This window comes from Hylaeus anthracinus, unplaced genomic scaffold (genome assembly GCF_026225885.1).
Source record: "Hylaeus anthracinus isolate JK02 unplaced genomic scaffold, UHH_iyHylAnth1.0_haploid 3, whole genome shotgun sequence".
Lineage (NCBI taxonomy): Eukaryota > Metazoa > Arthropoda > Insecta > Hymenoptera > Colletidae > Hylaeus > Hylaeus anthracinus.
In genome coordinates this window covers 12,667,444-12,688,234 of record NW_026535284.1, presented here as the reverse complement: position 1 = coordinate 12,688,234, position 20,791 = coordinate 12,667,444, and the positions used below count along the sequence as shown (strand labels likewise).

The following is a 20,791-nucleotide window of genomic DNA, read 5'->3' as shown; positions in this document are numbered from 1 at the left end:
GAATCCCCACCCCTAAAAAACCCCGGCTAAAACCGTTCTCCTACCTTGCTCTGATCCCCACTACCATGTAACGCCTCGCGTTTTCCTTCCCTCTCTCTCGTTCGCACCGCTAACTTTTTCCTCTCAACATTCCTTTTACCGCGACTTCTATTTACGTATGATTTCTCGTTCAAACGATACACGCATAGCAGTCTTATGCTCCGATACTCTCTTTTACTGTGCAATCAGCTATTAATTTTAAACAAATCGATTCTAAGTAGTTGTTCTTTCAAACGAGTCCAAGGAGAATACAAAGCCTATCAAAAGTTCTATATTTATTTCCTATTTGACTTATTACGCCTATTATAAATAAATAGACGTAATGATTACAATGTATATTTTAATCTACAGTATATTCTCTAAACAAATGGCAATTTGTTTGTTTAGTGCTATGTACAAGTTACAGTGATGAGTGTCGAGTTCCAAACTATTTGTAAGGAGGCCAGGTCCATTGGTGCTTTGGAGGTTCTTCTATCAAACTTTCCCATGGTTTCCAATTTACCATCTTCTCCGCTAGAGTTAATTCATTCTTTGCTTGTTGTATAAGCTCTTCCACTTGGCCGCAACCTATCTTTTGTTCTATGGTAGCTACATCTGGATTCTGCAACAGACACAGACAATTAGAATTAACTTTAGATGATTTAATATAAATCAGATAGATTGTAAATTACCTCTTTTACGATAGCACTTCGCTCTTTGACAAGTTTTTCAGTGTGTTTCCTGTAAGCAGATTGTGCTGGAATGGTTGCCAAAACAGCCAAAATTTTTTTGTACGCCTTAGCAAGTTCGCGATGAGGATATTCCGATACAGCAAGACCTGCTAATCCTGTTGTCTAAAACGAAGAAGAACTGAGGTGGAGAAATGCAGAAAATTTCGAAGTAACATACAAAACAAAGTGGTTATGGTTATATTTGGAATGACACTCGAGTTTGAGATAAATCCAACATTACCACACCTTTCCTTCGTTTTGAATACTTCTTGTAGATGCGTTACCTTTTTTAATACTCTCGCCATGATCGAGAGTATTGTACAATCACACGAAAGCTGATTATGTGACAACCGTTTAACTTTATGGCTAAAACAGTTTAATAATATTAATATATTCTTGTAGTAGCAGCACTGTATCCATTACACTCCTATTGGACATGAAAGTTGTTCCAAAGTGTGATTGGTCAAACAATATAACCTCACTTTTTATCGCTGAGGTTTGTCCAATTTTCTTATCGAAAAATGATTTTAATGTTATGTTTAAGAGAATTCAATTAACCAAACGTATAATTAAAAACATTATCAATATGTATCATTATTTTTTCTTACCCTAGTAATAAAGGGCAACAATGATACATTCTTACAGTTAACGTTTGGCGCCACCGTCACCTGACTACCAATTTATTTACTTTTTTAGTTTAAATTTTAAATCCAACGTTTTCACGTAACTCTCGTTTTTTTATTTTGTTTTTATCTCGATAGTCATCGTGTAACCAATGCAATAACAAAACTGTAAATGGTTTTTACCAATCTTACGAGTTACGCTTACTAATAAAATCTTTGTACAAAAAGGTGGAAAATAATAATAAGATCACTTTAAAGATAAAACATTTATTTGTACGTTTTCACGAAAAAAGGTGTTTATCGGTTAGATTTAGCGACTCGCTCGAGTTCATCCTTCTTTTTGATCGCGTACGAATTTGACGAGCCTTTGGCAGCGTTTATGAGTTCATCGGCTAAACATTCAGCAATTGTTTTAATATTACGGAATGCAGCTTCCCTAGCACCGGTACACAGTAACCAGATAGCTTGATTTACACGTCGTAACGGCGATACATCGACCGCTTGTCTTCTGACTGTACCAGCACGACCGATACGCGTGGAGTCTTCCCTAGGTCCCGAGTTAATGATAGCCGTCACAAGAACCTAAATCAAAATATATCAGATGTTTATCACATATATATGTATACATTCATACACAAAAAATTGGGAAGATTTAATTACCTGCAAAGGATTGTCGCCTGTAAGGAGGTGGATGATTTCAAAGGCATGCTTCACAATTCGAACTGCCATTAGCTTTTTGCCATTGTTTCTACCGTGCATCATTAACGAATTCGTAAGACGCTCCACTATAGGGCACTGAGCTTTTCGAAATCGTTTTGCCGCGTAACGTCCAGCAGAATGTGGAAGATACTTTGCGTTCTTTTCTTTAACGGCTATGTAATCTTGCAGCGACATATCATTGACCTGCACATCGTCACAGTTCCAACGACCAAACAGCTTGATTTCTGGTAATTCAGCGGATAATGTCACGGGTAAAGTAGTCGTGGTGGGTACCACTCCTTCATCGAACGTTTCCATGTCAGCCATGGTTTATCTGTAAGATACATAAAGTTGTACATAAAGTAGTTTCATACTTTCCACAAACATGTATTATTAATATAATGTGCAAGAAATGAGGAGAAACAACACAAAAAAGATTATTTACATGCGAAAGGCTTTCTTAGTCCTGTTCTACGCGTCGACGAGAACAATGTGTCTAATTTAAATAAAAATATTTGGTGGCTAGATATTTCGTAACAAGGACAGAAATACTTTCAAAAAAATTTCTTTAACAAATTCGTGAGCACTGAATGTAGTTTCCTCGTGTCAGATGTCAATGAACACGATGCAACTAAGAAAAAAAAGTACGCGTAAATTTTATTTAATCGTAGCACACATATCAAACAGCTATCGGTACACCACAAAATTTGAATAGTAGTAGCACTCGTATTAGGTACAGGTTACTTTAGAGATGAAATTTTATCCAAAATACACTATTTATAAGTTCTGTTGATTCAGAATGTATGAAAATTGTGAAAACATGTGGCCATGTGGTCACATGTACAATAGGAACACTTGAACTCGTAATTTGTGAACCATTTGATACGTTTGCAATCACTGACAATCTTCGTGTGTTTCCAACGTTTTGATATCACTTTTTTTCATACGACCGGCAGGTAAATATGTCGAACCTCCGAATTTCTTACCATACAACTTACGTTCACGTCCTCGTTGGATTGAGCGTGAACAGGAAAAGGCCATGACACTAGAGGCGCTTCTGCCTGTGATTGCCGGATTCTGATCACTCTAGTCAACATCAATGCGTAATATAGTAATATTCCAAATTTACAGTCTATATCGACAATACTGTGTAGCATGTTCTATCGTACAATTAATTTACATGATTTCAACGACGAATTCGTTGTGTAAAATAACTGTGGATAAAAGAGAGGTTTCAGGTGTATAGTTGTTCGTTTGACTACGTGGTGTTTACGGCAGTCCTGTAAACGCACAAGCTGAAACGATTGGCTCGTGAGTTGCCATTTTGTGCGTGTATTTATGATCAATTCTATTTAAAACGTGCACGGTCGTCGAGTTTCAGTGAATTCTTGTTAAATCGTGGTTGTCTCTAAATGATACGAGTATGAAACAGTTCTTTCTAGTGTGTGATAAAGTGGCTTTTGTGTCATGTTGAGGGTTAGTACCGGTTGCCGAGTAAACCGGTACATGTCTGAAAGGAAAGTTCGCGTCAAGTGCGAAAGATGTCACCACTGAAAAATCTGAGACAACTTCCGGTTTTTGGACAAAAACGGTAAGGGTCGTTTATTATTTTTTTATTTACGTTCATATCGGTAGATAATGATAACTATCATAGATAAATTACGTAAAGACCCATGGGCTGTTTATTCGTAGACGAGATATGATACATATGTATTTAGTGCTCAAAGCGAATCGGATAAGAACGTATATCCTATAGTACAGTACGAAGATCTGTAGCACGCTGTGTCTATTGTTTCCTCGATTACATAGGTATCTCGTTCGAGTATAAACGCAATTAAGCGCTTAGCGTCATCGTTAAAGTTCCATAATTGCATTCGCGTAAAAGGTATTACGTCTTTACTCTCAGCGACAAGCTATTTGTCTTGGAGGCCAATTAACGCAGAACAACTTGCAAAATTATACTTGAAATTTCACACGAAACAGTTTTAATTAAATGTATATTACGTGGTCGCATCGTAGAACGTAAGTTTTCGATGTGCTCTTTATTCTCTTAAAGCTGAAAGCTTTTACCAAATACATATTTGCTTTTGTCAGCACGAATCACGTAAAGGAAACATTGAATCGTTCTGCGAATATATTTAAACGCCGATCGAGTACTCTCTGGAGTGTAACGCAAACACGACCTAAATACGATTAAGGGCTAATGCTTCGACAGCGTTAAAGTTGATAGACTATTGGTCGATTGGATGGAACTAATAGAAAGATTAGGAAGGGTGTAAGGAAGAAAAGGTCTACGTTTCTATGCTTCCACTTCTGAAGTCGACGTAACCGAATATTTCGATAGAGATCATATCAGAAAAGGCATTAGCTACATAGAGATTTCGTTTGATTCCGTAGGTATTCTTAGACACATCGTGAAAAGTAGCTGGGCAGGCACTGGTAGCCGAATCGTAAGGGGTTCGAGCCTGGGGTGTATCCTAGCAACTCACCGAAGACTACCGCTAGAGGGTAGTCGTTCAGTAACGTAACTATGGCTTTTAGTACCTGGTGCATCCACACCTTCGTTATTTTCCGTTCATTGACGATCGAATCTACTCTTCACTGTTATTGTTCTCTGCTGATTAAATATTTATCTCAAATTCCGAACATGTAAAGTTGACGTAGTTCGCTTCAGAGTCGCGGATCTATGGCTAGCGTTTACGCTCGGTCGTTTGAAACCTCGAGCTCGTCTTACGTTGTCGCGCTTTGCGGCGACACTCTTTGGTAATAAGTTATTGGAGTAAAAGAGAGGTCGAGTAACCACGTAGACACAAGTACCCGAGAGTTAACGGCTATATTGAATTTCTCTTTGCGTAACAACCTTGTCAGGCTTTTAGCGAAGCTAACAAGAGAGAAGCACCGACAAGACGGAAGGATAGCGAAGGGCAAAGGACGAAGAGAAGGAGCTCGGGTTCATTTCCGAGTGCATGTGTATGCGCGCGCTTGTATACATGGTATTACCGAAACGAGCGGTAGAGGAAAAGGGGGGGGGGGGCGAGCAGAATGGTGGAAGCGAGTCGAGGAGCTAGGGCTCAAGGAAGATGGCGTTACATATCGAGGTAAAATGTATGACAGGCTGTAAAGAAAAGAACGAAGGTAGAAAAGACTCGTAGAATATTTGACAATAAATACACGAAAGAATTGATAGATAGAGTGCAGAGAGTATAATAGAGTAGAAAGAAAGTTAAGAAATACGGAGATACTTTGCTATCGATAGGAAAAGTACATAAGGAGAATATAAGAGAAGTTCGCACGCATAGCGTTTTAAATGTACCAATTAAAGTTGGTTGGGGAAATACGAAAAATTGAAAACTGATCTCGAGTAGAATGTCGACGAATCGTGTTCGCGTAGCGGTAAAAAAAAAAAAGGAAAGCGAGGCGAAAAAGAAAAAGAAAAGAAGTTGTAACGATTAGGTGTTACGGTTGGCGTGTCCGGTGACGTTACGGTGAAACGGTCGATGCTGATACTGACAGCGTGGAGAACTTTGTTACGTACATACAAGGGGTTGCATATTCTCTGACTTTCTCGCACGTCTTTTGCACCCCTCAACTTCCAGTCATTGAGTAAACCGGCTATGTGGCTGGTTTCGACCAGGCATGAGCAAGTTTCTCATTTGAAATTTTTTATTCTATATTTCTCGACATTTGAGAAAGTTAATACAATTAATTAAAACAAAATTACAATTTTTATTCGTCGTCTATTATTCGAATAAAATTTGTCCACATCTGGTTCCGATTTCAGCTTTGGCTTTTGCAGATATTGGCACACACAGGTATACTGTGTCCCAGCTCTCGCTGGCCAACATCAGAGAATACCACCAAACGATCCCTTTCATCTCATTCCGTTCTGTTCCATTCTACTCCGAATAGTTCGTAGACACCGACGGTAAATAGATTCGTGTTAGTTTACTCATCTTGAAAATCCAGCTGCATCGGCCTACAGAGTGGCATACAATGTTTATCGTCGGAGCTCTGGTATCGCAACACCATTGAAAATTATATTCCGACTCGTTTGCGTCCCCTTTTATTTCCCCTGGCAGTTACTAAATATACGTACATACTCTTTTGCTTTCACTGGAGGGGGTATATGTATATCGAAGTCAAAATTTAACCCCTCCGATTTTTTGCGTTTCCCGATTATTCGTTCCGAATGCCAATCTTTGTTTCAAACGCGCGGAAAACCTAACCTTAAAAAGTAGCATCTAAAATTGCCAGCTTTTCATAGCCTCTCCACAATTACGCATAAAGAGAAGTGATACGCGACGAGTAGGTAAACATAAGAAATGTTGGAAAGGAAACCGAAAGTGGCGTGACGAGAGAGATAGATAAGGAACATTTGCGAGGGGCGTTCTGGTGCAAGAAAGGAGGACGTTAAGTACATTTCGGACGTTTGTATGGAGCAATTAGTGTTTACAAAAGGGGTAGGTGCGGTAGGAAGCGAGTTTGAACCCAGGGGGAAATTCAGTCCGAGCAACGGGAACGAGAGTACGAAATCGGTGCGGGAAGGTAGATGAAAGATAGAAACGAAACACGAGGGGAGAGAACCGAGTGAAAAGAGAGTCGAGCGAGGGGGTTGACGAGACCACATGCTGCGAATACTCTTCTCCTCGCCTACTGTCCCCCATCCCCTACACCCTTCTCCTCCCCTACAGCTTTTCGCGGCCAGTATTATATAGTCCTCTTCCGACGCCCCTCTGACGCTACCCGAGCGCCCCGCTAGCGCCAAAACGTGACGAGATTTTTTACCGAGATGTTCTTTTTTTCCTCGTCTTCGTCTTCTTTTTCTCCTGTTTCAGGAACGCTTCGAACCCTCTTCTCTTGTCTTTTACCATTGGGTCCCCGAGGCAGGTTATTTTTGCATTGGTAATTTGTCGGTTAAGTAGGAGTGAAACCTTTATAGAGTTACCTTAAAATCTTCTATTTCTTTCACAGCATAGCTATCCCCCTTGAGGGGGAGAATCACATTAGAAGGCTAAGTATTACTCAAACATTTCTGTAAAAAATTAAGTAATTTTTTTGTATAAAAAAAAAAAATCGAAAAACATTTAACATTCAGCCTCCTAATTCGCCCCTGAAGTCTACCGAGATTGCCCCGCAGGCGCTGAAACACTTCCCCAGAAAAAATCAACCCGTTCTCAGAATATTACGTAGATAATACCCTCTTATCACCTCTTAGCCCGCAAAGCTTCGAATTTTCGCTACTCGGAACCGGAAAATGTTTCTGGATGGACCACTTCTCTAAACGGATATGGGAGACTCTAAAAAGTAAGCGACCCGTGCCTCTCTCGATTTCTGAGAGGTCGTTGTTTTTCACGGTTCATCGACGGTGGTTGAGCTCGAAAGCGAAACTCGAAGGAGCGGGGACAAAATACATTTTGCTTCGGGTAACGCGTAACGAGGTTCGATCGCGTGGCGTTTGCTGCAAATCGAATCGAAGCAAGTTCGAGCCGAGTTTCGAAGAGACTGAATCTTTTAAGCGCGAACATCCGTATAGAGAGAAACCACGCTAGGCAATAGCATCCGCGAGGATCGACAAGACCACGCCCATCCGGATATCGATTCGTTGACAGCGGTGCTTTTCGCTCGCGCTTCGAGATGTACGAAACTCGTAACCAACATCGTAATCGTCTCTGATTGTATCCGCCGCTTCCTTCGATTCTGTTTCTGCTTCATCGTGAAAGGATATCCGTAGAAAGAAGGCACAGTCCCCACACGAAACAAGGAGCTTAAGGGGCTGCGTGGAGGAAGCGAGGTGAAAAAGGGTGGGTGGATAACTTGTATTCGAAAAGTCATCGTATAATATATGAGCGTATTTTTATTTGATAATTGTGCGAGGGTCGTTTGATAATTAATCAATCTAAAAATGTTGCTCTTAAGTGGGGATTCTAATAATTCGCGTAGCAAGTTTCCTAATAACCCGTTCTTGAGAAGCATAACAAAATGTACCGTTCTTACATTATAAATAAGGAAATGGATTTTCTTTGACTCTGTAAAAGAACGAATGGCCCCGTTAAAACGGATGGAAGCGATATTTTCTTTGATCGTGGATATTTGCAAGGCGGAAAGAGCGAGCAGCGGAGATTAAATTTCGCGATGGAAAGGAGAGAGGAAAGTGGACAAAGTGCCGGGGGAAAGCAAGGGAATCGGGAGAACGGAAGGAAATAGAAGCTGATAAGGGACGAGGCGAAGATGAAGAGACGTCAAGGACTCGGGGGAGACTCGACTTGACTCGACTCGAGTACGTGAGGATGGGTGTCGTTCCATCGAGGGGTGTTTCGTATCGACCGTTATTCGGCTCCGCCTATTTCGGAGTACCAGCGCCACGCGATTTCTCGCTCTTGTTTCCTTCGAAAGTTCACAGAATGCAAACATCAACGATGTAACCTGCCGCTCCGCGAAACGCGTTTACGTTTGATAGGAACTATGCATGTTGATACGCGGTGAACCGCTGCTTTCATCGCATCCCTCGATAACCGACGATATCATCCCCGGAACGATCTTCGATGCCTATTATGCACAGTCGAATCGAGCGTAATTTACTAATTGCATTAATCACTCGGTTAATTAATTTTCAACAATTTCGTATTCAAATCTCTTCGGGTAGATACACGTTTCCATATTTGACTCCATCTTCTTGGATGTAATAGGCGTGGATAGTACAATAGTTATATCCAATACAATAAACAGTAATTATTTCTAAGTACGACCCCAGAATGGCATAAACTGCTTCTCATTGCGTTATTCCTCGCGCGTTTTAACAATCGCCTTCTGATCTCGTCGCGTTCACCGTATTAGCATACGTCGTACGCGTTGTGTTGCTTTCCTCGTCGCGAACTCGCCATAAATTAGCCACGATCTTGCGATTCGAGCATACAGCATTATACGCGTGATGTACACGACTGTATCGCGAGTGGAAGGAAATGGTACGCAACCGAAGACGGGGGAGGGAAGAGTGGGTTGATTGATAGCACGGTGAGAAGAAAAGGGACACGTGGAGTACGCAGTGAAACGATGCGACGCGAGATTTGAAAAACACCGCAAGTACGGATGTATTTCCCTTATTTACGTTGTTGTTTACTACTTGTCGACGGAGTGAAAGCAAGTCGAGCATTTCACTTTTATTAGCGAATAGTCCGTACGAAATGGCGTGCCGTACGAAAAATAACATTATTTTCCTGGCCTGTAATTCCATGAGTTCGCCCCGTTTGTCTTCTTATTAGCGAATGAATGCGTTTGACGTTGAACGAGGGAGCGTTTCAACGATGCGAAACGATAATTGAGGGTGAACGACTCTCGCGCCCCGATACTTGCGATACCCAGCACGGTGTGAAGTTTCATAAGACTGTCGGTCAAACGAGAAAATAAATAATTCATTCCCGTGGTTGTATCGGCAATCTCGCGTAAACGATGCGGCTACGTGAACTGTCTCTTCATAAAAATTCACTCGTTTTTATACTGAACGTCCAATTTGTTTTCTTACGATTGCCGATAGCAAAACATGGACTTGTTTGGTAATAGGAGAAACTACGTGTTAATAGCGCGTAATACATAAATGTGCAATAAAGGCGTATAAAATAAAAAGATAGAAACAGGGATGCACTATTAGAATATTTTACCGATTCGCCAACGATTTACCGGTATTTTATTGAAAATTAAAGTGCCATCCTGTCGCAAATATATGTCGAATAGGATCGATGCACCATAAAAGAGACGCTGACATTTGCTCCGCAGTGCTTGAGACGCGTATTATGTCTGCAACGGTGTTCAAAAGACGGATAACACATAAATACATACGTAGGTAGCATGTACCGCGATAAAAAGTTTCCGCCGTTCCGTCATTTACATTTAGGCAGGGTTCTCGTTTGAATAGAAAATCGACTTTATCGATTATATGTATGTATCTATCTTGGCGTCCTCTATGACTAATATCCTTCAATTTTTTAATAATTGCAATTACCCGCATACAAAATTTGAATTTCCTTTCAAAACACACGTTTCTAAAAATTACTCATTTTTTCACCCAAGCCAGAAGCCTCCTATAACTCCACCGTGATAATACGTAATAACGTATAATAACATCGAAAATGAGGCACAAATACATATTCCGTTTTTCCTTTGGTTAGATTAGATAAGACGCGTAAAATCGATTCCCATGTTACAGGTACATATAGTAATCGTTATATCGATATCAGTTTGCATTGCGTCATCCGAACAAGGAACAGACAAAAGTGGGAAGAATTAGTATGGGGAACACAATGAATTTTAGTAGGATCGGGTTACGTAAAAGTGGAGTCGAAATTAATTTTGACGTTGGTCTTGACTCGAGCCTTTAAAGGATCAAGTCCCACTAAAACTATTATTAATGTGACGGGGAAACTGTTACGTCCATTTGCTCTTAACCACGAACCACGTCGTACGGTTCATTATGGGAACTAAGAATTGTCGAGGAGAAAGAGATGGTGCTTGAGCAGAGCCATACACGCGCTCGCTCGTGTTCCGTATGCGAAAGAGAAAGACAAAACGAGGGGGGAACGGAAGAATGAAGTAAGGGGCGAAGTGGCACTAGTGCTGGGGGAAGAGGAAGGTTGTGACGAGGAAAGATAATGGGAAGAAAAGAGTAGGAGCAACAGAGTGACGAAGGGAAACAAAAATGTTCTGTATCGGGCTCGGATGGGGTCTAGGGGAATATACGTTACGAAACTGTCAATGATCACAGTCAACGTGTATACGGTACTAAATCGTCTATTTACGGTATACGCGCTAATGGTAATGCGTCACGTTGTTAGAGACGTTTCAAGTAATATCGAATCGAAACGTAACGATGAAAACGATGAAAACGAGCAACGACGGACGTTTCTATGGAATCGACGAGACATCGAAATTTTCGATAGAACGACATTGCTGCAACGCAAGCGGCAGTCTTAAGCGGGTTTAATTTCGTTTTCTTCGTTGAACTCGTGTACCCAAGTGTCATTTGTCAGCGACAAATGCTCGTGTCCGCCGCTGGTGTAGCTCGCCATAACAACGTGTAAGAGACGATAGACGGGGCGAGTATAAGAGAGCAGAATGGAGGGTGGAACATAATAGAGAGGCAGAAAGAGAAAAACAGAGAAGAGTTTTGTTTCGATGTATGTTCATACATACGGTGATGCCCGCAAGCAGGGCTGCTTCTGCTTTCGACGAGGAAAAGTAGGGGGAGGAGATGGTCGAGGTGAGGAGGGTCTTCAGCTCCTTCGGGCTCCTTCGTGCTCCTTCGTACTTCTCCAAGCTCCTTCGGCTTCTTTTCTTCTTTCCGGGTTTTGCCACGCTCACCGTGACACCACACGGCCTTCGGTAGAAGACGACGGAGGACGCCTGTGCAGAACCCTCGCCCTGCTTCTAACGGTTGCCCAACACCGGAAACCACAAACAAGGGCCCCTATCCTATTTTTCATTTGTTCCTGCTTCAATCGTTTTTATTCTTCTCGTCGCCTCGTTAACGTTTACAGGTGTTCGTATCTGATAGGAAACCCGGTATAACATCGTATTTTCGATGTTTAAAGTATTCTTATGCATCCTATAGGAGTAATCATGTAACGATACTTTAATGTGCATATCAGTGATGGGCAAAACCCTAGGGTTCGAATAAATTTGAAGTTTGCTGATATGTTTGTCGTGTTCCCTCTTTTGACAATTTTCCAAAGAAGGAAACGAGACAAACGTATCGGCAAACTTCAGATTTATTCAAAGTCTAGGGTTTTGCCCATCTCTGGTGCATATACGAGTACGTTTGAATCTAACAATAAGACGTAGACACTGTACACTCGCTATCGTAAATGAAATATATAGGTTAGAGTGTTTACAGAATGAATGGATCGAGTAGCATCGAAGCAATTCCATGCTCTTTTCTGTCTAATAAATCTCGCCCAACGCGATAAGCCGTTTGATCGATGACGACGGTGTTTCTACGACGCTGAAAATAATTTTGAAACGACCGTCGTAGGGAACAGTGTGGCGACTGGAGCGACAGTACGGTCCTGCACGAAGTTCTCCGAGCACAGTCGAGAACGGCCGAACTTGGTGGAGGCCCGTAGCCATGTGTTGCGGTCTGCCGTGAGTGCTTTCTGACAAGGGAGGTGCGGTGTCTGCGTTTTTTCTTTACTCGTCACAGACTAGAATACTGCGATTTTTCGTGCAGCCCGACGAGCTAAGCGTGGCCAAAGTGTCGTGGGATCGCGTCGACGAGACTCGGGTGTGCCTGAACGCGAGCAAAGTTCGACATTTGGTAAAGAAAGTGTGTGTATTTCTCGCGGCGTCGGCCGAACGAGACGACGAAGAAGGAGCTGCTGCCTCGTCTCTCGATGTGTACACGAGTCTACGGTCGAGGTGTCTCTGTGAGAGTGCGCGATCGAAACGTACAGCACCGATCCGGACCAGTTAAACACCGGTAGGACGTACGCAGTACGCCAAGTCCGAAACAGAACCATCGAGTGGAAACGATGAAAGAGAGAGTGCGCATGATAATCGTATCCTCGATAGCTGCCGGATAGAGACGCGCAGGGTGCTGCGTGCGAACATCTTTCTCATTCTCGCTGTGTCTCTCTCTCTCGCTCCTTCGCACGTACCTTTTCCATCCTTCTGTTCGCGTCTTTCTCGATACCTCTGCCTCTGGCTTGCGTGTGTATGCGTGTCTGTGTCGGGACGAGCGACGCGAGCAAACGAACAAACGAACGAGTGCGCACGGGCATGCTCGTTTCTGTGTTGGTACTAGCATCATCCCGTTCCGTCGTGTTTTGTATATTCCGCTCGTACCGAGTGTCGCCTGGACGTATCAGGATTATCGTGAATACGCCTCGTTAATTACGCGTCGCGAGCTTCGTGAATTTGCGAGGACGATATCGTTCGTTTCCCGTGCGGCTATTGGATCTATCAGGAGCTCGGATCTCATTCCTCGTTGCTCGCGTTCAGAGGGAACTCGGACAGTGTACGCGTTACACTTCGTACTCCGTAAAGGTGCCGCGGTACCCGTTCCTATGTTGTGTACTCGAGATTGCCCAGTGCTACGAAAAGTGTGATGTGCCTCGCGATTAGCCCGCGTTGAAGTATAAAGCGGATCTCAAAGATAAAGTACAACGCCGTAGGAAGGAGAAGGATGTGGTGTGCGCGATGTGGGAAAGAGACAGAAAGGTGAAATGAGAGAGTGAGAGTGAAGGTGGGCAAGCAGCTTAACCACACCGAAAAAGAAAAAATACAACGTCGCGCGCAGATAATCGACTCGTATATCCGATCGAATCTATGGGATGTATGGTGTTGCAAGGTGTATTTAAATGCTCGTTCGTTCTTCCGCGAGTATAGTGCGTGCGCATACATATGAACGTGCGAACAGAGTCGTGAGGTGAATTATGCAGCGTGTCGCGAGGCACTCGACATCCCCAGAGAATTGGTCATCTTTCTTGGAACTTGGATTACTTTACAGGATACGCTACCGTGGATGAATCCGTGCATACGCCCGATGAACGGATACCATCGATAGAAGGGGAAATACTTTGAGGAACGCTGGATTCGGTCGGCGTGTGTACTTCTAGTCGCTGATACGCGCGCACAATGGTAAGGAGCTCGTACTTCCGTCGAACAACACTTTTCGTGCGTGGTTGCGTGGTGTGTTCGCGCGGGATCGTGTGCACGCTCGTGTCGTACACATACATGCCCATCACTTGACCATGCATGGACGCAGCGCCTTAGCGTACTTATACCCCGAGTGTGTGCGCTTCAGCTCGCCTCGCCTCGCCTCGCCTCGCCTCGCCTCGTTTCGCCTCGCCTCGCGTCGCCTCGCGTCGCCTCGCCTCGTCTCTCCTAACCCCGAGTCTCGCGAGCAAAAGCGAAGCCGGTACGCGATGTACGTGTCGCGCCACACATTCTCGCGCTCGGTTGTAGCTATCTGCTGCCTGTCTTCTTTGGAACTGGTATCGTGTACATATTTCGCAGTATGATGCGCGCATTACTTCTACGCGCCATTTACGCTTCGACTGCTCGTATTTCGTATCGTTTTTGCGTGGCTCGATACGATGAACATTTTTTTTTAAAGCCTCTGATATGATCGAATACGGATTGACCTCGGCTTTGTGCTTCCCTAGAAGTTTTTTTTTCCCCAAACTCGTTCTTTTCGTGCTACAATGGGAGACCGTTCTCGTTTCGTTCGCACGTTTACGTTGATTTTTCATCTTTGATGGAACATTCGATATGTCCGGGATATCTAACATCGCTTGTAAACCGGTTATAACTCGACGTGGTCATTACTTTATTAACGTACGCAAAGGAAATTAAGTTCGCCTATAAATTTTCTCCTTTTTTTTTTAGTACAGTCTAATTTAATTTAGTTTACAAATTAAATTAAACGGTCGAACGATGTTGCCAAACGAAATAAAAATTACTTTGCCATATTTAATTAAAAAGACAGTTTGCCGACATTCGTTTCGCTACAAGAGTTCCCGAAAGGAGGCTATAATGGAGGATATTTGATTCAACGGCCGTTACATTTCGCTCAAAGGTTGCAAACTATTTCGCGGCTCTCTCACCGCGGAAACGTTTGATACGTCGAATTTCGTCCCAACATACATACGTGTATTTACGTAACACGACTGGAGGCCGTTATAATGGTTACAGAGCGTCATCGTTTAATACTTGCGCCTCTCTACATCGCGTTCTATGATCGCGTAGAATCGATTGTAGATTTTCGGATAGATACGCCCGAAGCTTTAGACTTATAGAGCACAGGCCAGTAGCACACCGTTAAATCCCAGCCGTATGACGGTATATTTTAGCGACAAACAGTTTGGTTTTCCAGCAAAACGATATAATTTCAATTAATTAACGAGATTGACATTAAACGAGAACGTTTTGCCCGGAAGTGGCAAACAGGCGTGTACATTACGCATATGTATATGGACTGTAGGTATACATACGTACACGGTGCGATACGATCGCTATTGTCGGTTTATAACCGAGAGAGCGGTGAGTGAACCCAAACGATCCTCGTGGAGAGTAATTAGCGGTCGTCGTCGGTGGGGCGGTAACGTTGCCGACCTCGAGGTGTCATTAACGAGCGGTTTAAACGGTCGCTCTTCTCGAGAGAATGAGAAATCGATCCTCGATCGATTCATCTCGATTGCCCCTCGTATCTTCGACTTTCTTTTCCACTTACCACTCTTTCGAGCTGTATTTCATCCTTCCTTTAACGCGCAAGCATCGTCCTTCCACCTATGGCTCGTCGATCGATTGTCTCTGGTGCTTGTAAACTCGAATAAGACATGTTCGGTCGCCGTTCGTCATGAATAAATGATGATTGATCGATGGATAAATAAATTCAAGTATTTCGAATTGAATGTCTATTCGAAGTCCATACAAAGGGATCATTTCTATAAACGTTATTAGTACAAATAAATGTGTAACGTTATCTGCATCATTAGTGGAGTATTTTTTTATTTTATTTTTACGTCTTAATTGCACTGTAACGAAAATGAGGTACAAGAAAACGGAAAGAGAAAACGGAATACAATGCCACTGGTGAATGGGCGAGGTTCACCGTGGGCTGTTTTATAACCTAACCCTAAATAAACATCTCTCATTGTTCCATGTACCGTTGATACTACCCAACACTATTCATTCCCATTTCAGTCATAACTTCCTTCAGTGAGCTGTTGTGGATAACGTTACGTTTTGTCTTTTCACTCCTTCAGACAAGTCTTTAGTGTAGTATACAGAGTGTCCGCCCGAAAATGAATACACTGTTGTCTTTTTTTTTTTTTTTTTTTTTTCTTTTGTAATTTAAATACCGTTAGTTTTGGGAACACTCTGTATATGGTTGAACGTTCCTAACGTTACTTCATATTCTCAACATTTCCGACTTTCCTGTTTTCCCGACGTGTTTTCTTTCTGGCATTTTATCTAACACAGATACCTTCGAAGCAACAAATTATTTCGTTGCGCAAACGGTCGAGTCATAATTACAGAAATACAGTTTGTTTTAATTAGCGAGGCCGACGCGTACATTATTCTAATCTAGAATTGATTAAACGGCCGACTTTAGACGCACGTTCATCGGGCGACCGTCGTGTTTGCAACGATAACCCTTGTACGATAAAATCGTCTCCCCGTAGCATTGGTAAATTATTATTGTCGCTTCCATTACAGGCGTCATTAGTATTGTCCCCCGGTTGGCACGATACGCTGGTTACGTGACGTTAAATTGTAAGAATTTTTTTTATGCAATTTCATCGCGAATACTTTTCGTTAACCGAAATGTGCTTATTATCGTCAGTCGGATAAACACTTGGAACTTAAAGCGCTGTAAATTAATAATACATGAGAAAACTATTTGCAATCATAGTTACTCCTAGAGGGCTTGTCTAAATTCACGTTTATATAAGTTTCATAATAGAGGAATTAGAAGAATATTAGTTGTGTATAGATTACATACTTCCGTATTGTAAAATAAAACCATTAGCATTGATAACACTTGGTAAATACACTCGTATCGATAATCATGCAAATTGATTTCTCTTGTCCGATATTTCCTTGGATGTAAACATGGAGTAACGTACTTGTTTCAAAGGTGAAGACAACGTCGTATAAGTCTGTTTATGGCCAGTGTATAAGTAATTATTTCTACGCAATTATGTAATATAAGGGGAAGTTTTTCAACTTTATTAAAACCAATATATTTATGTCCAAAACGTCGACAACGTCTCTTATTAATCATCCGTTATTTCTACACAATTTCATTCTCCTTTGTTTGCCTACCTCGTTCGACTAGAACCCGAGCGACGTACGAGCCAAGTTGACTATCAAATTTGTACAAAAGTCACGTACATGTAACATACATTCGTTAGAATTCAAGGTAGAAAATGCTATAACAAACGGCTCGGTCGTTAAAGGTGGTCGCTAGAAGTTACGCTTTTGGTTAAGACTGTACTCTACTGGATGAACTACGGAAGGGTATCGGGCATAGAACGTATTGTCCAGAGTTACAGGATGCTTGGTCATTTTAATGCAATGATAAAGAACGTAACTTTCCTTTCCGACGAAAAAAGTTTGATCATTTGCCAATTTACTTCCGTTGGCAGTTTTTCTCGCGGCATACACGCGGTACTATTGCACGGACAGATGTACAGTTAAAGCGAATCACGGCCAATACTTTCCCGGGGCAGGAATGTCGAGTCTACGGGCAAGCACAAAATGGCTGCCAGCAGGAGCGATCGACCGTGCGTGCGTGCGAGCGAGCAAGCGAGTTAGGCGATGTTGTTTCTTCCCCTCTCCCTGTTCCTCTCACGGTTTCTTCCTACATTCACATATGCACGCGCATTATCTCTATCTCTCTCCAGCTGGCTTCTCCGTCTCTCTCACTCTCTCGCACACACTCGACCGTGTACATTCGGTCATGCTGTCCCTTTCCTTTTCCCTTTAACCATATAATATCTTTTTCCGTTCAAATTGCAGTATAACCTTCCTGTTTCTCTTGCTCGCTCCCTTCTTTTTTTTTCGTTTTTTTTTCCTCGTGTATCTGCCTATCTTCCCATCGAGCTGTCCTTTTCTCGCGCGTTAGCACGGTCACGCAGGTATCGCGTCTGTTGAAGCTTGTTTCTCTTGTTCGCAGTTTCACTGTCGGAATCGCTGGAACTGCTTTGATTCGTTTCCGTCTTTTTCGCCTCTAAAACGCAGTTATGTCCCTTGTTCATTATTCCTAACCATAGGATAAAGATTCATCGTACCGACAGTCCGTCGTCTCTTTTTTACCAATGCAAAGTAACTTGACTCTCGGAGGACTTCTGGGCTCTCGATTAACCTCGCGTATTTACGTATTATTTACAGTCTCGTTAACTATCATTTCAGCACGTGCATCGTTCTGTTACGTTAAAAAAGAGGAAAACGAGTAATATGAACGTTGCTATGTGTGTTACTATTTAGCATTCTCGAGTATCGCGGTAAATACCATTTAGATTTTTTTTTTTTTCTTTTCTAACCTCCAACGTTAAATTTCTTATAAATGAATAGTTTTAAACATCCCGCTTGAGTTAGCTTTGTCCGACGTACGGTTCGGACACCGTAATGGAATTACGTGGGCCATTTACAGAAAGGGTGATTAAAAACATGGCCATTACCCGAAGGGCGCAAAGAATAGGGTAGCAGGAGCGAACAACAGCAGCGTTGACCGACTCGTAGAACGAAGGGTACGTCGCGTAGCATGGCACGACATCGATGCCACTGAAACTTGTATAGGCGTGCTGGCTGCTGCACCAACACGGTCGCTCGTGGCTCTCGCAACGTTCCACGATCACCGCATACGTACTAATTGTGCGCCGTAACCAGCCAAGCTACATTGTCTGGCATTATGTGTACATGACGTACTCACCACTCTCTCGGATGAACGTGCATAGTTTTTCGAAAGTTTGCAAACGCGCATCGGACCAATTTGTTAATCCTGTCGTTTATTTCCTGCTCCGCCTTGTGTCTTTCGTTCGCTCGACTGCGCGTACGCTGTGCAACATAACACGTTGCATAGCGGGGCTATAAAACTTGTTAAAAATAAGGGGGGAAATTTTGCATATTAGCAAGTTACACGTTATCCGTCAAATGTCGGTGAAGATCAAAGAAACTTGGGAAAACATTATTGCATAATACAGTAACAATCGGTCCAAACCAGCGTGAAACGGTTTTAAAACAGATACCATCTTTCGCATGCTGGCAGTTTTTTTTGAAATCTGTTTATTCAAAAATTGCCAGGTTCCGAACAGTTTTTATGCGATTCTTATGCAAACAGTAAAGGAGACCTAATAAATATACATGGTTTTCTCTGTCCCAATGACCTTCTTGGATGCTTCTCTTAGGTTTAACATGCAGGTAGGTCGTCACTCCAGTTTAGGTGAAACCTTGGACCGAAATACATTTCGTTTTACTGGTTCGCTAAATATTGCCGTATCCTAGAGATTAGAACATCACTATTATGTATAGTATACGTACTACATGAAGGAATTATAAAAACATACAATTAGAAAAACAGATTTTTTTTTTGATACGACATATAAATCAAGAATGTTAGATTTATTTCAGTATGAATTACCAGAGTGTCATCATCGGACGCATTTATCGGCCGAGAAAAACAAGCATCCGTTGTTTTTCTCTGCGAGAGTATAATTGCTACAAATCGGCTGTCAAATGAGATTAATGCGTCGACCAACCGTGCTCGCACCAGTGCACGAGAAACGATGTATATTAGCTTCGACTAAACGATTCAATAATATGTTAATAACCTAACAATCTTCGCTAGATAGCTTTTCGAATTGGTACTATGTCGATACATATTAAACAAATAATATACGTTGAACACTTATGTGTAGATTCGCTTGAGTGAAGCTTGTTAGTACATAATTGAGATAAAAAATTGATTGCGAAATCTTTTTAATGATAGGAAAGGCACAAAATACACGCGAGATTGTCTACGTGTAATAATGTAAAAACTTAAACGTGTAATTTGCCTCTGACGCTACATTGTCCGCAATAGGAACTCGCTGTGAAGTTGCACTGCATTTTTTACTCCGTCGTACAAAGAAATGATTACCCGCGACGACTGCGTCGGGATTCTCTTGTCCTTTGAGAGAATGTTTAACGTGGAATTTTGTATCCGGAATTGTAACAAGGTTACATAGACACAGCTAAATTGTCAAGGAAGAAACCTTTGTCGAGATAGATAATGATAGAAATTTTAAGAAAATTGTAATTTTATAATTTTTCAAGAGTTTATACCGTGGAGAATAGATCCTATTCTTTCGTGATTATCACTGTCGAGCATCGATCGTAACTGTCGATAAGAAAAGTGCTTGCGTTGCAAATAAAATGCAATTAAAACGATAAGGACACGTATTCTTCGGTAAACTCAATAAACTCGAAGCATTCGTCTATGTATCGTACTGTTTGTGTCATAACTGACAATGTGTCCCTCTTATATAAGGTAGTTTCGTTTGAAACGATAAGAATGACTCAAGTGTGTCGGATTCCCAAGTTAAGTTTGTGTACATTTGATGATTAATACATGAGTTGATAAATTCGACGAAACAATATTTAACGACAAACGCGAGACAGCTGAAATTATATTCACTAAATAGTCGGCCACGTTTACATAGTCTTTACGCATACCGATGAATAATAAATGCATAGCTTGACGGAATGTATTCTCGACCTCCGAGTGGAAAACTTGGTCTTGCATTTCATTTTTCTTTTTTTTTTCTTTTTTTTTTCTTTTTATGATCCTAATGATTGGTTACGGCTTAATCTCTCCTCTGTAAACCGATACTATCGGGAGAAAGGGATCCCCCGTGACAAAAACGACAGAACAGCAGGTCTCAAGGTTTTAAACTGCGAGGGCAATATGGTGACGGGAAGTCCAAAAGACTTCCCCTGCGCGAATACAAAGAATAGAAAGCGAATGGGGCAAAATGACGAAAGTAGAAGCTAGAGGCGAAGGTAGCAGAGGAAGATAAAGTATCCGAGGGAAAAGAAACGACGAGAGAAACGGTGAGACTGAAAACAGAAAAAGAAAGAAAGAGATCGGGACTGTAAAGAGGGTTGGAGAAGTATATGGAGGTACAATAGAGCCAATGCAGAGGAGACGGGAGGCGAAAGACTTTGCTCGAAGAAAAGGCAGGTAGA

The 20,791-nt window shown here is 42.1% G+C and overlaps 3 protein-coding genes across 5 annotated transcripts in view; 1 reads left to right on the top strand and 2 right to left on the bottom strand.

Moving 5' to 3' along the window:
• Window positions 1-301: 301 nt before the first annotated feature.
• LOC128893588 (NADH dehydrogenase [ubiquinone] 1 alpha subcomplex subunit 5) lies at window positions 302-1,152 on the bottom strand. The gene is made up of 3 exons (XM_054154650.1): window positions 1,034-1,152; window positions 711-872; window positions 302-640 (listed from the first exon to the last, which is right to left on the bottom strand). The coding sequence occupies exons 1-3, from the start codon at window positions 1,052-1,054 to the stop codon at window positions 467-469; spliced, it is 357 nt and encodes a 118-aa protein (XP_054010625.1). The 5' UTR covers window positions 1,055-1,152; the 3' UTR covers window positions 302-466.
• Window positions 1,153-1,623: 471 nt separating this feature from the next.
• On the bottom strand, window positions 1,624-3,134 carry LOC128893586 (40S ribosomal protein S5). Of its 2 annotated transcripts, none has more exons than XM_054154647.1 (3): window positions 3,070-3,134; window positions 2,033-2,405; window positions 1,624-1,954 (listed from the first exon to the last, which is right to left on the bottom strand). In XM_054154647.1, the coding sequence occupies exons 2-3, from the start codon at window positions 2,396-2,398 to the stop codon at window positions 1,670-1,672; spliced, it is 651 nt and encodes a 216-aa protein (XP_054010622.1). In that variant the 5' UTR covers window positions 2,399-2,405; window positions 3,070-3,134; the 3' UTR covers window positions 1,624-1,669. The 2 variants fall into 2 exon arrangements, with proteins under 2 accessions (XP_054010622.1, XP_054010623.1); XM_054154648.1 differs by having other exon boundaries at window positions 3,058-3,121.
• A 198-nt stretch (window positions 3,135-3,332) lies between these two features.
• Window positions 3,333-20,791, top strand: part of LOC128893567 (zinc finger protein 608-like) — a 48,400-nt gene continuing 30,941 nt past the window's right edge. The window contains exon 1 of one of the 2 annotated variants that reach the window (XM_054154607.1): window positions 3,333-3,662. The gene's annotated coding sequence lies outside the window, so the exon portion shown is untranslated. Of the gene's footprint in view, window positions 3,663-12,106; window positions 13,697-20,791 lie in introns of those variants that run through there. The other variant, XM_054154605.1, reaches the window with a different exon arrangement.

What these genes read in the sequence shown, in the direction of transcription:
- LOC128893586 (XM_054154647.1), bottom strand. Translation starts at nt 2,398, where the DNA reads ATGGCTGACATGGAAACGTTCGATGAAGGAGTGGTACCCACCACGACT. An exon ending in CAGGCGACAATCCTTTGCAG is followed by an intron (nt 1,955 to 2,032) that starts GTAATTAAATCT and finishes ATTTTGATTTAG; the next exon opens with GTTCTTGTGACGGCTATCAT.
- LOC128893588 (XM_054154650.1), bottom strand. Translation starts at nt 1,054, where the DNA reads ATGGCGAGAGTATTAAAAAAG. An exon ending in TGGCGAGAGTATTAAAAAAG is followed by an intron (nt 873 to 1,033) that starts GTAACGCATCTA and finishes TCTTCGTTTTAG; the next exon opens with ACAACAGGATTAGCAGGTCT. An exon ending in GAAGTGCTATCGTAAAAGAG is followed by an intron (nt 641 to 710) that starts GTAATTTACAAT and finishes TGTCTGTTGCAG; the next exon opens with AATCCAGATGTAGCTACCAT.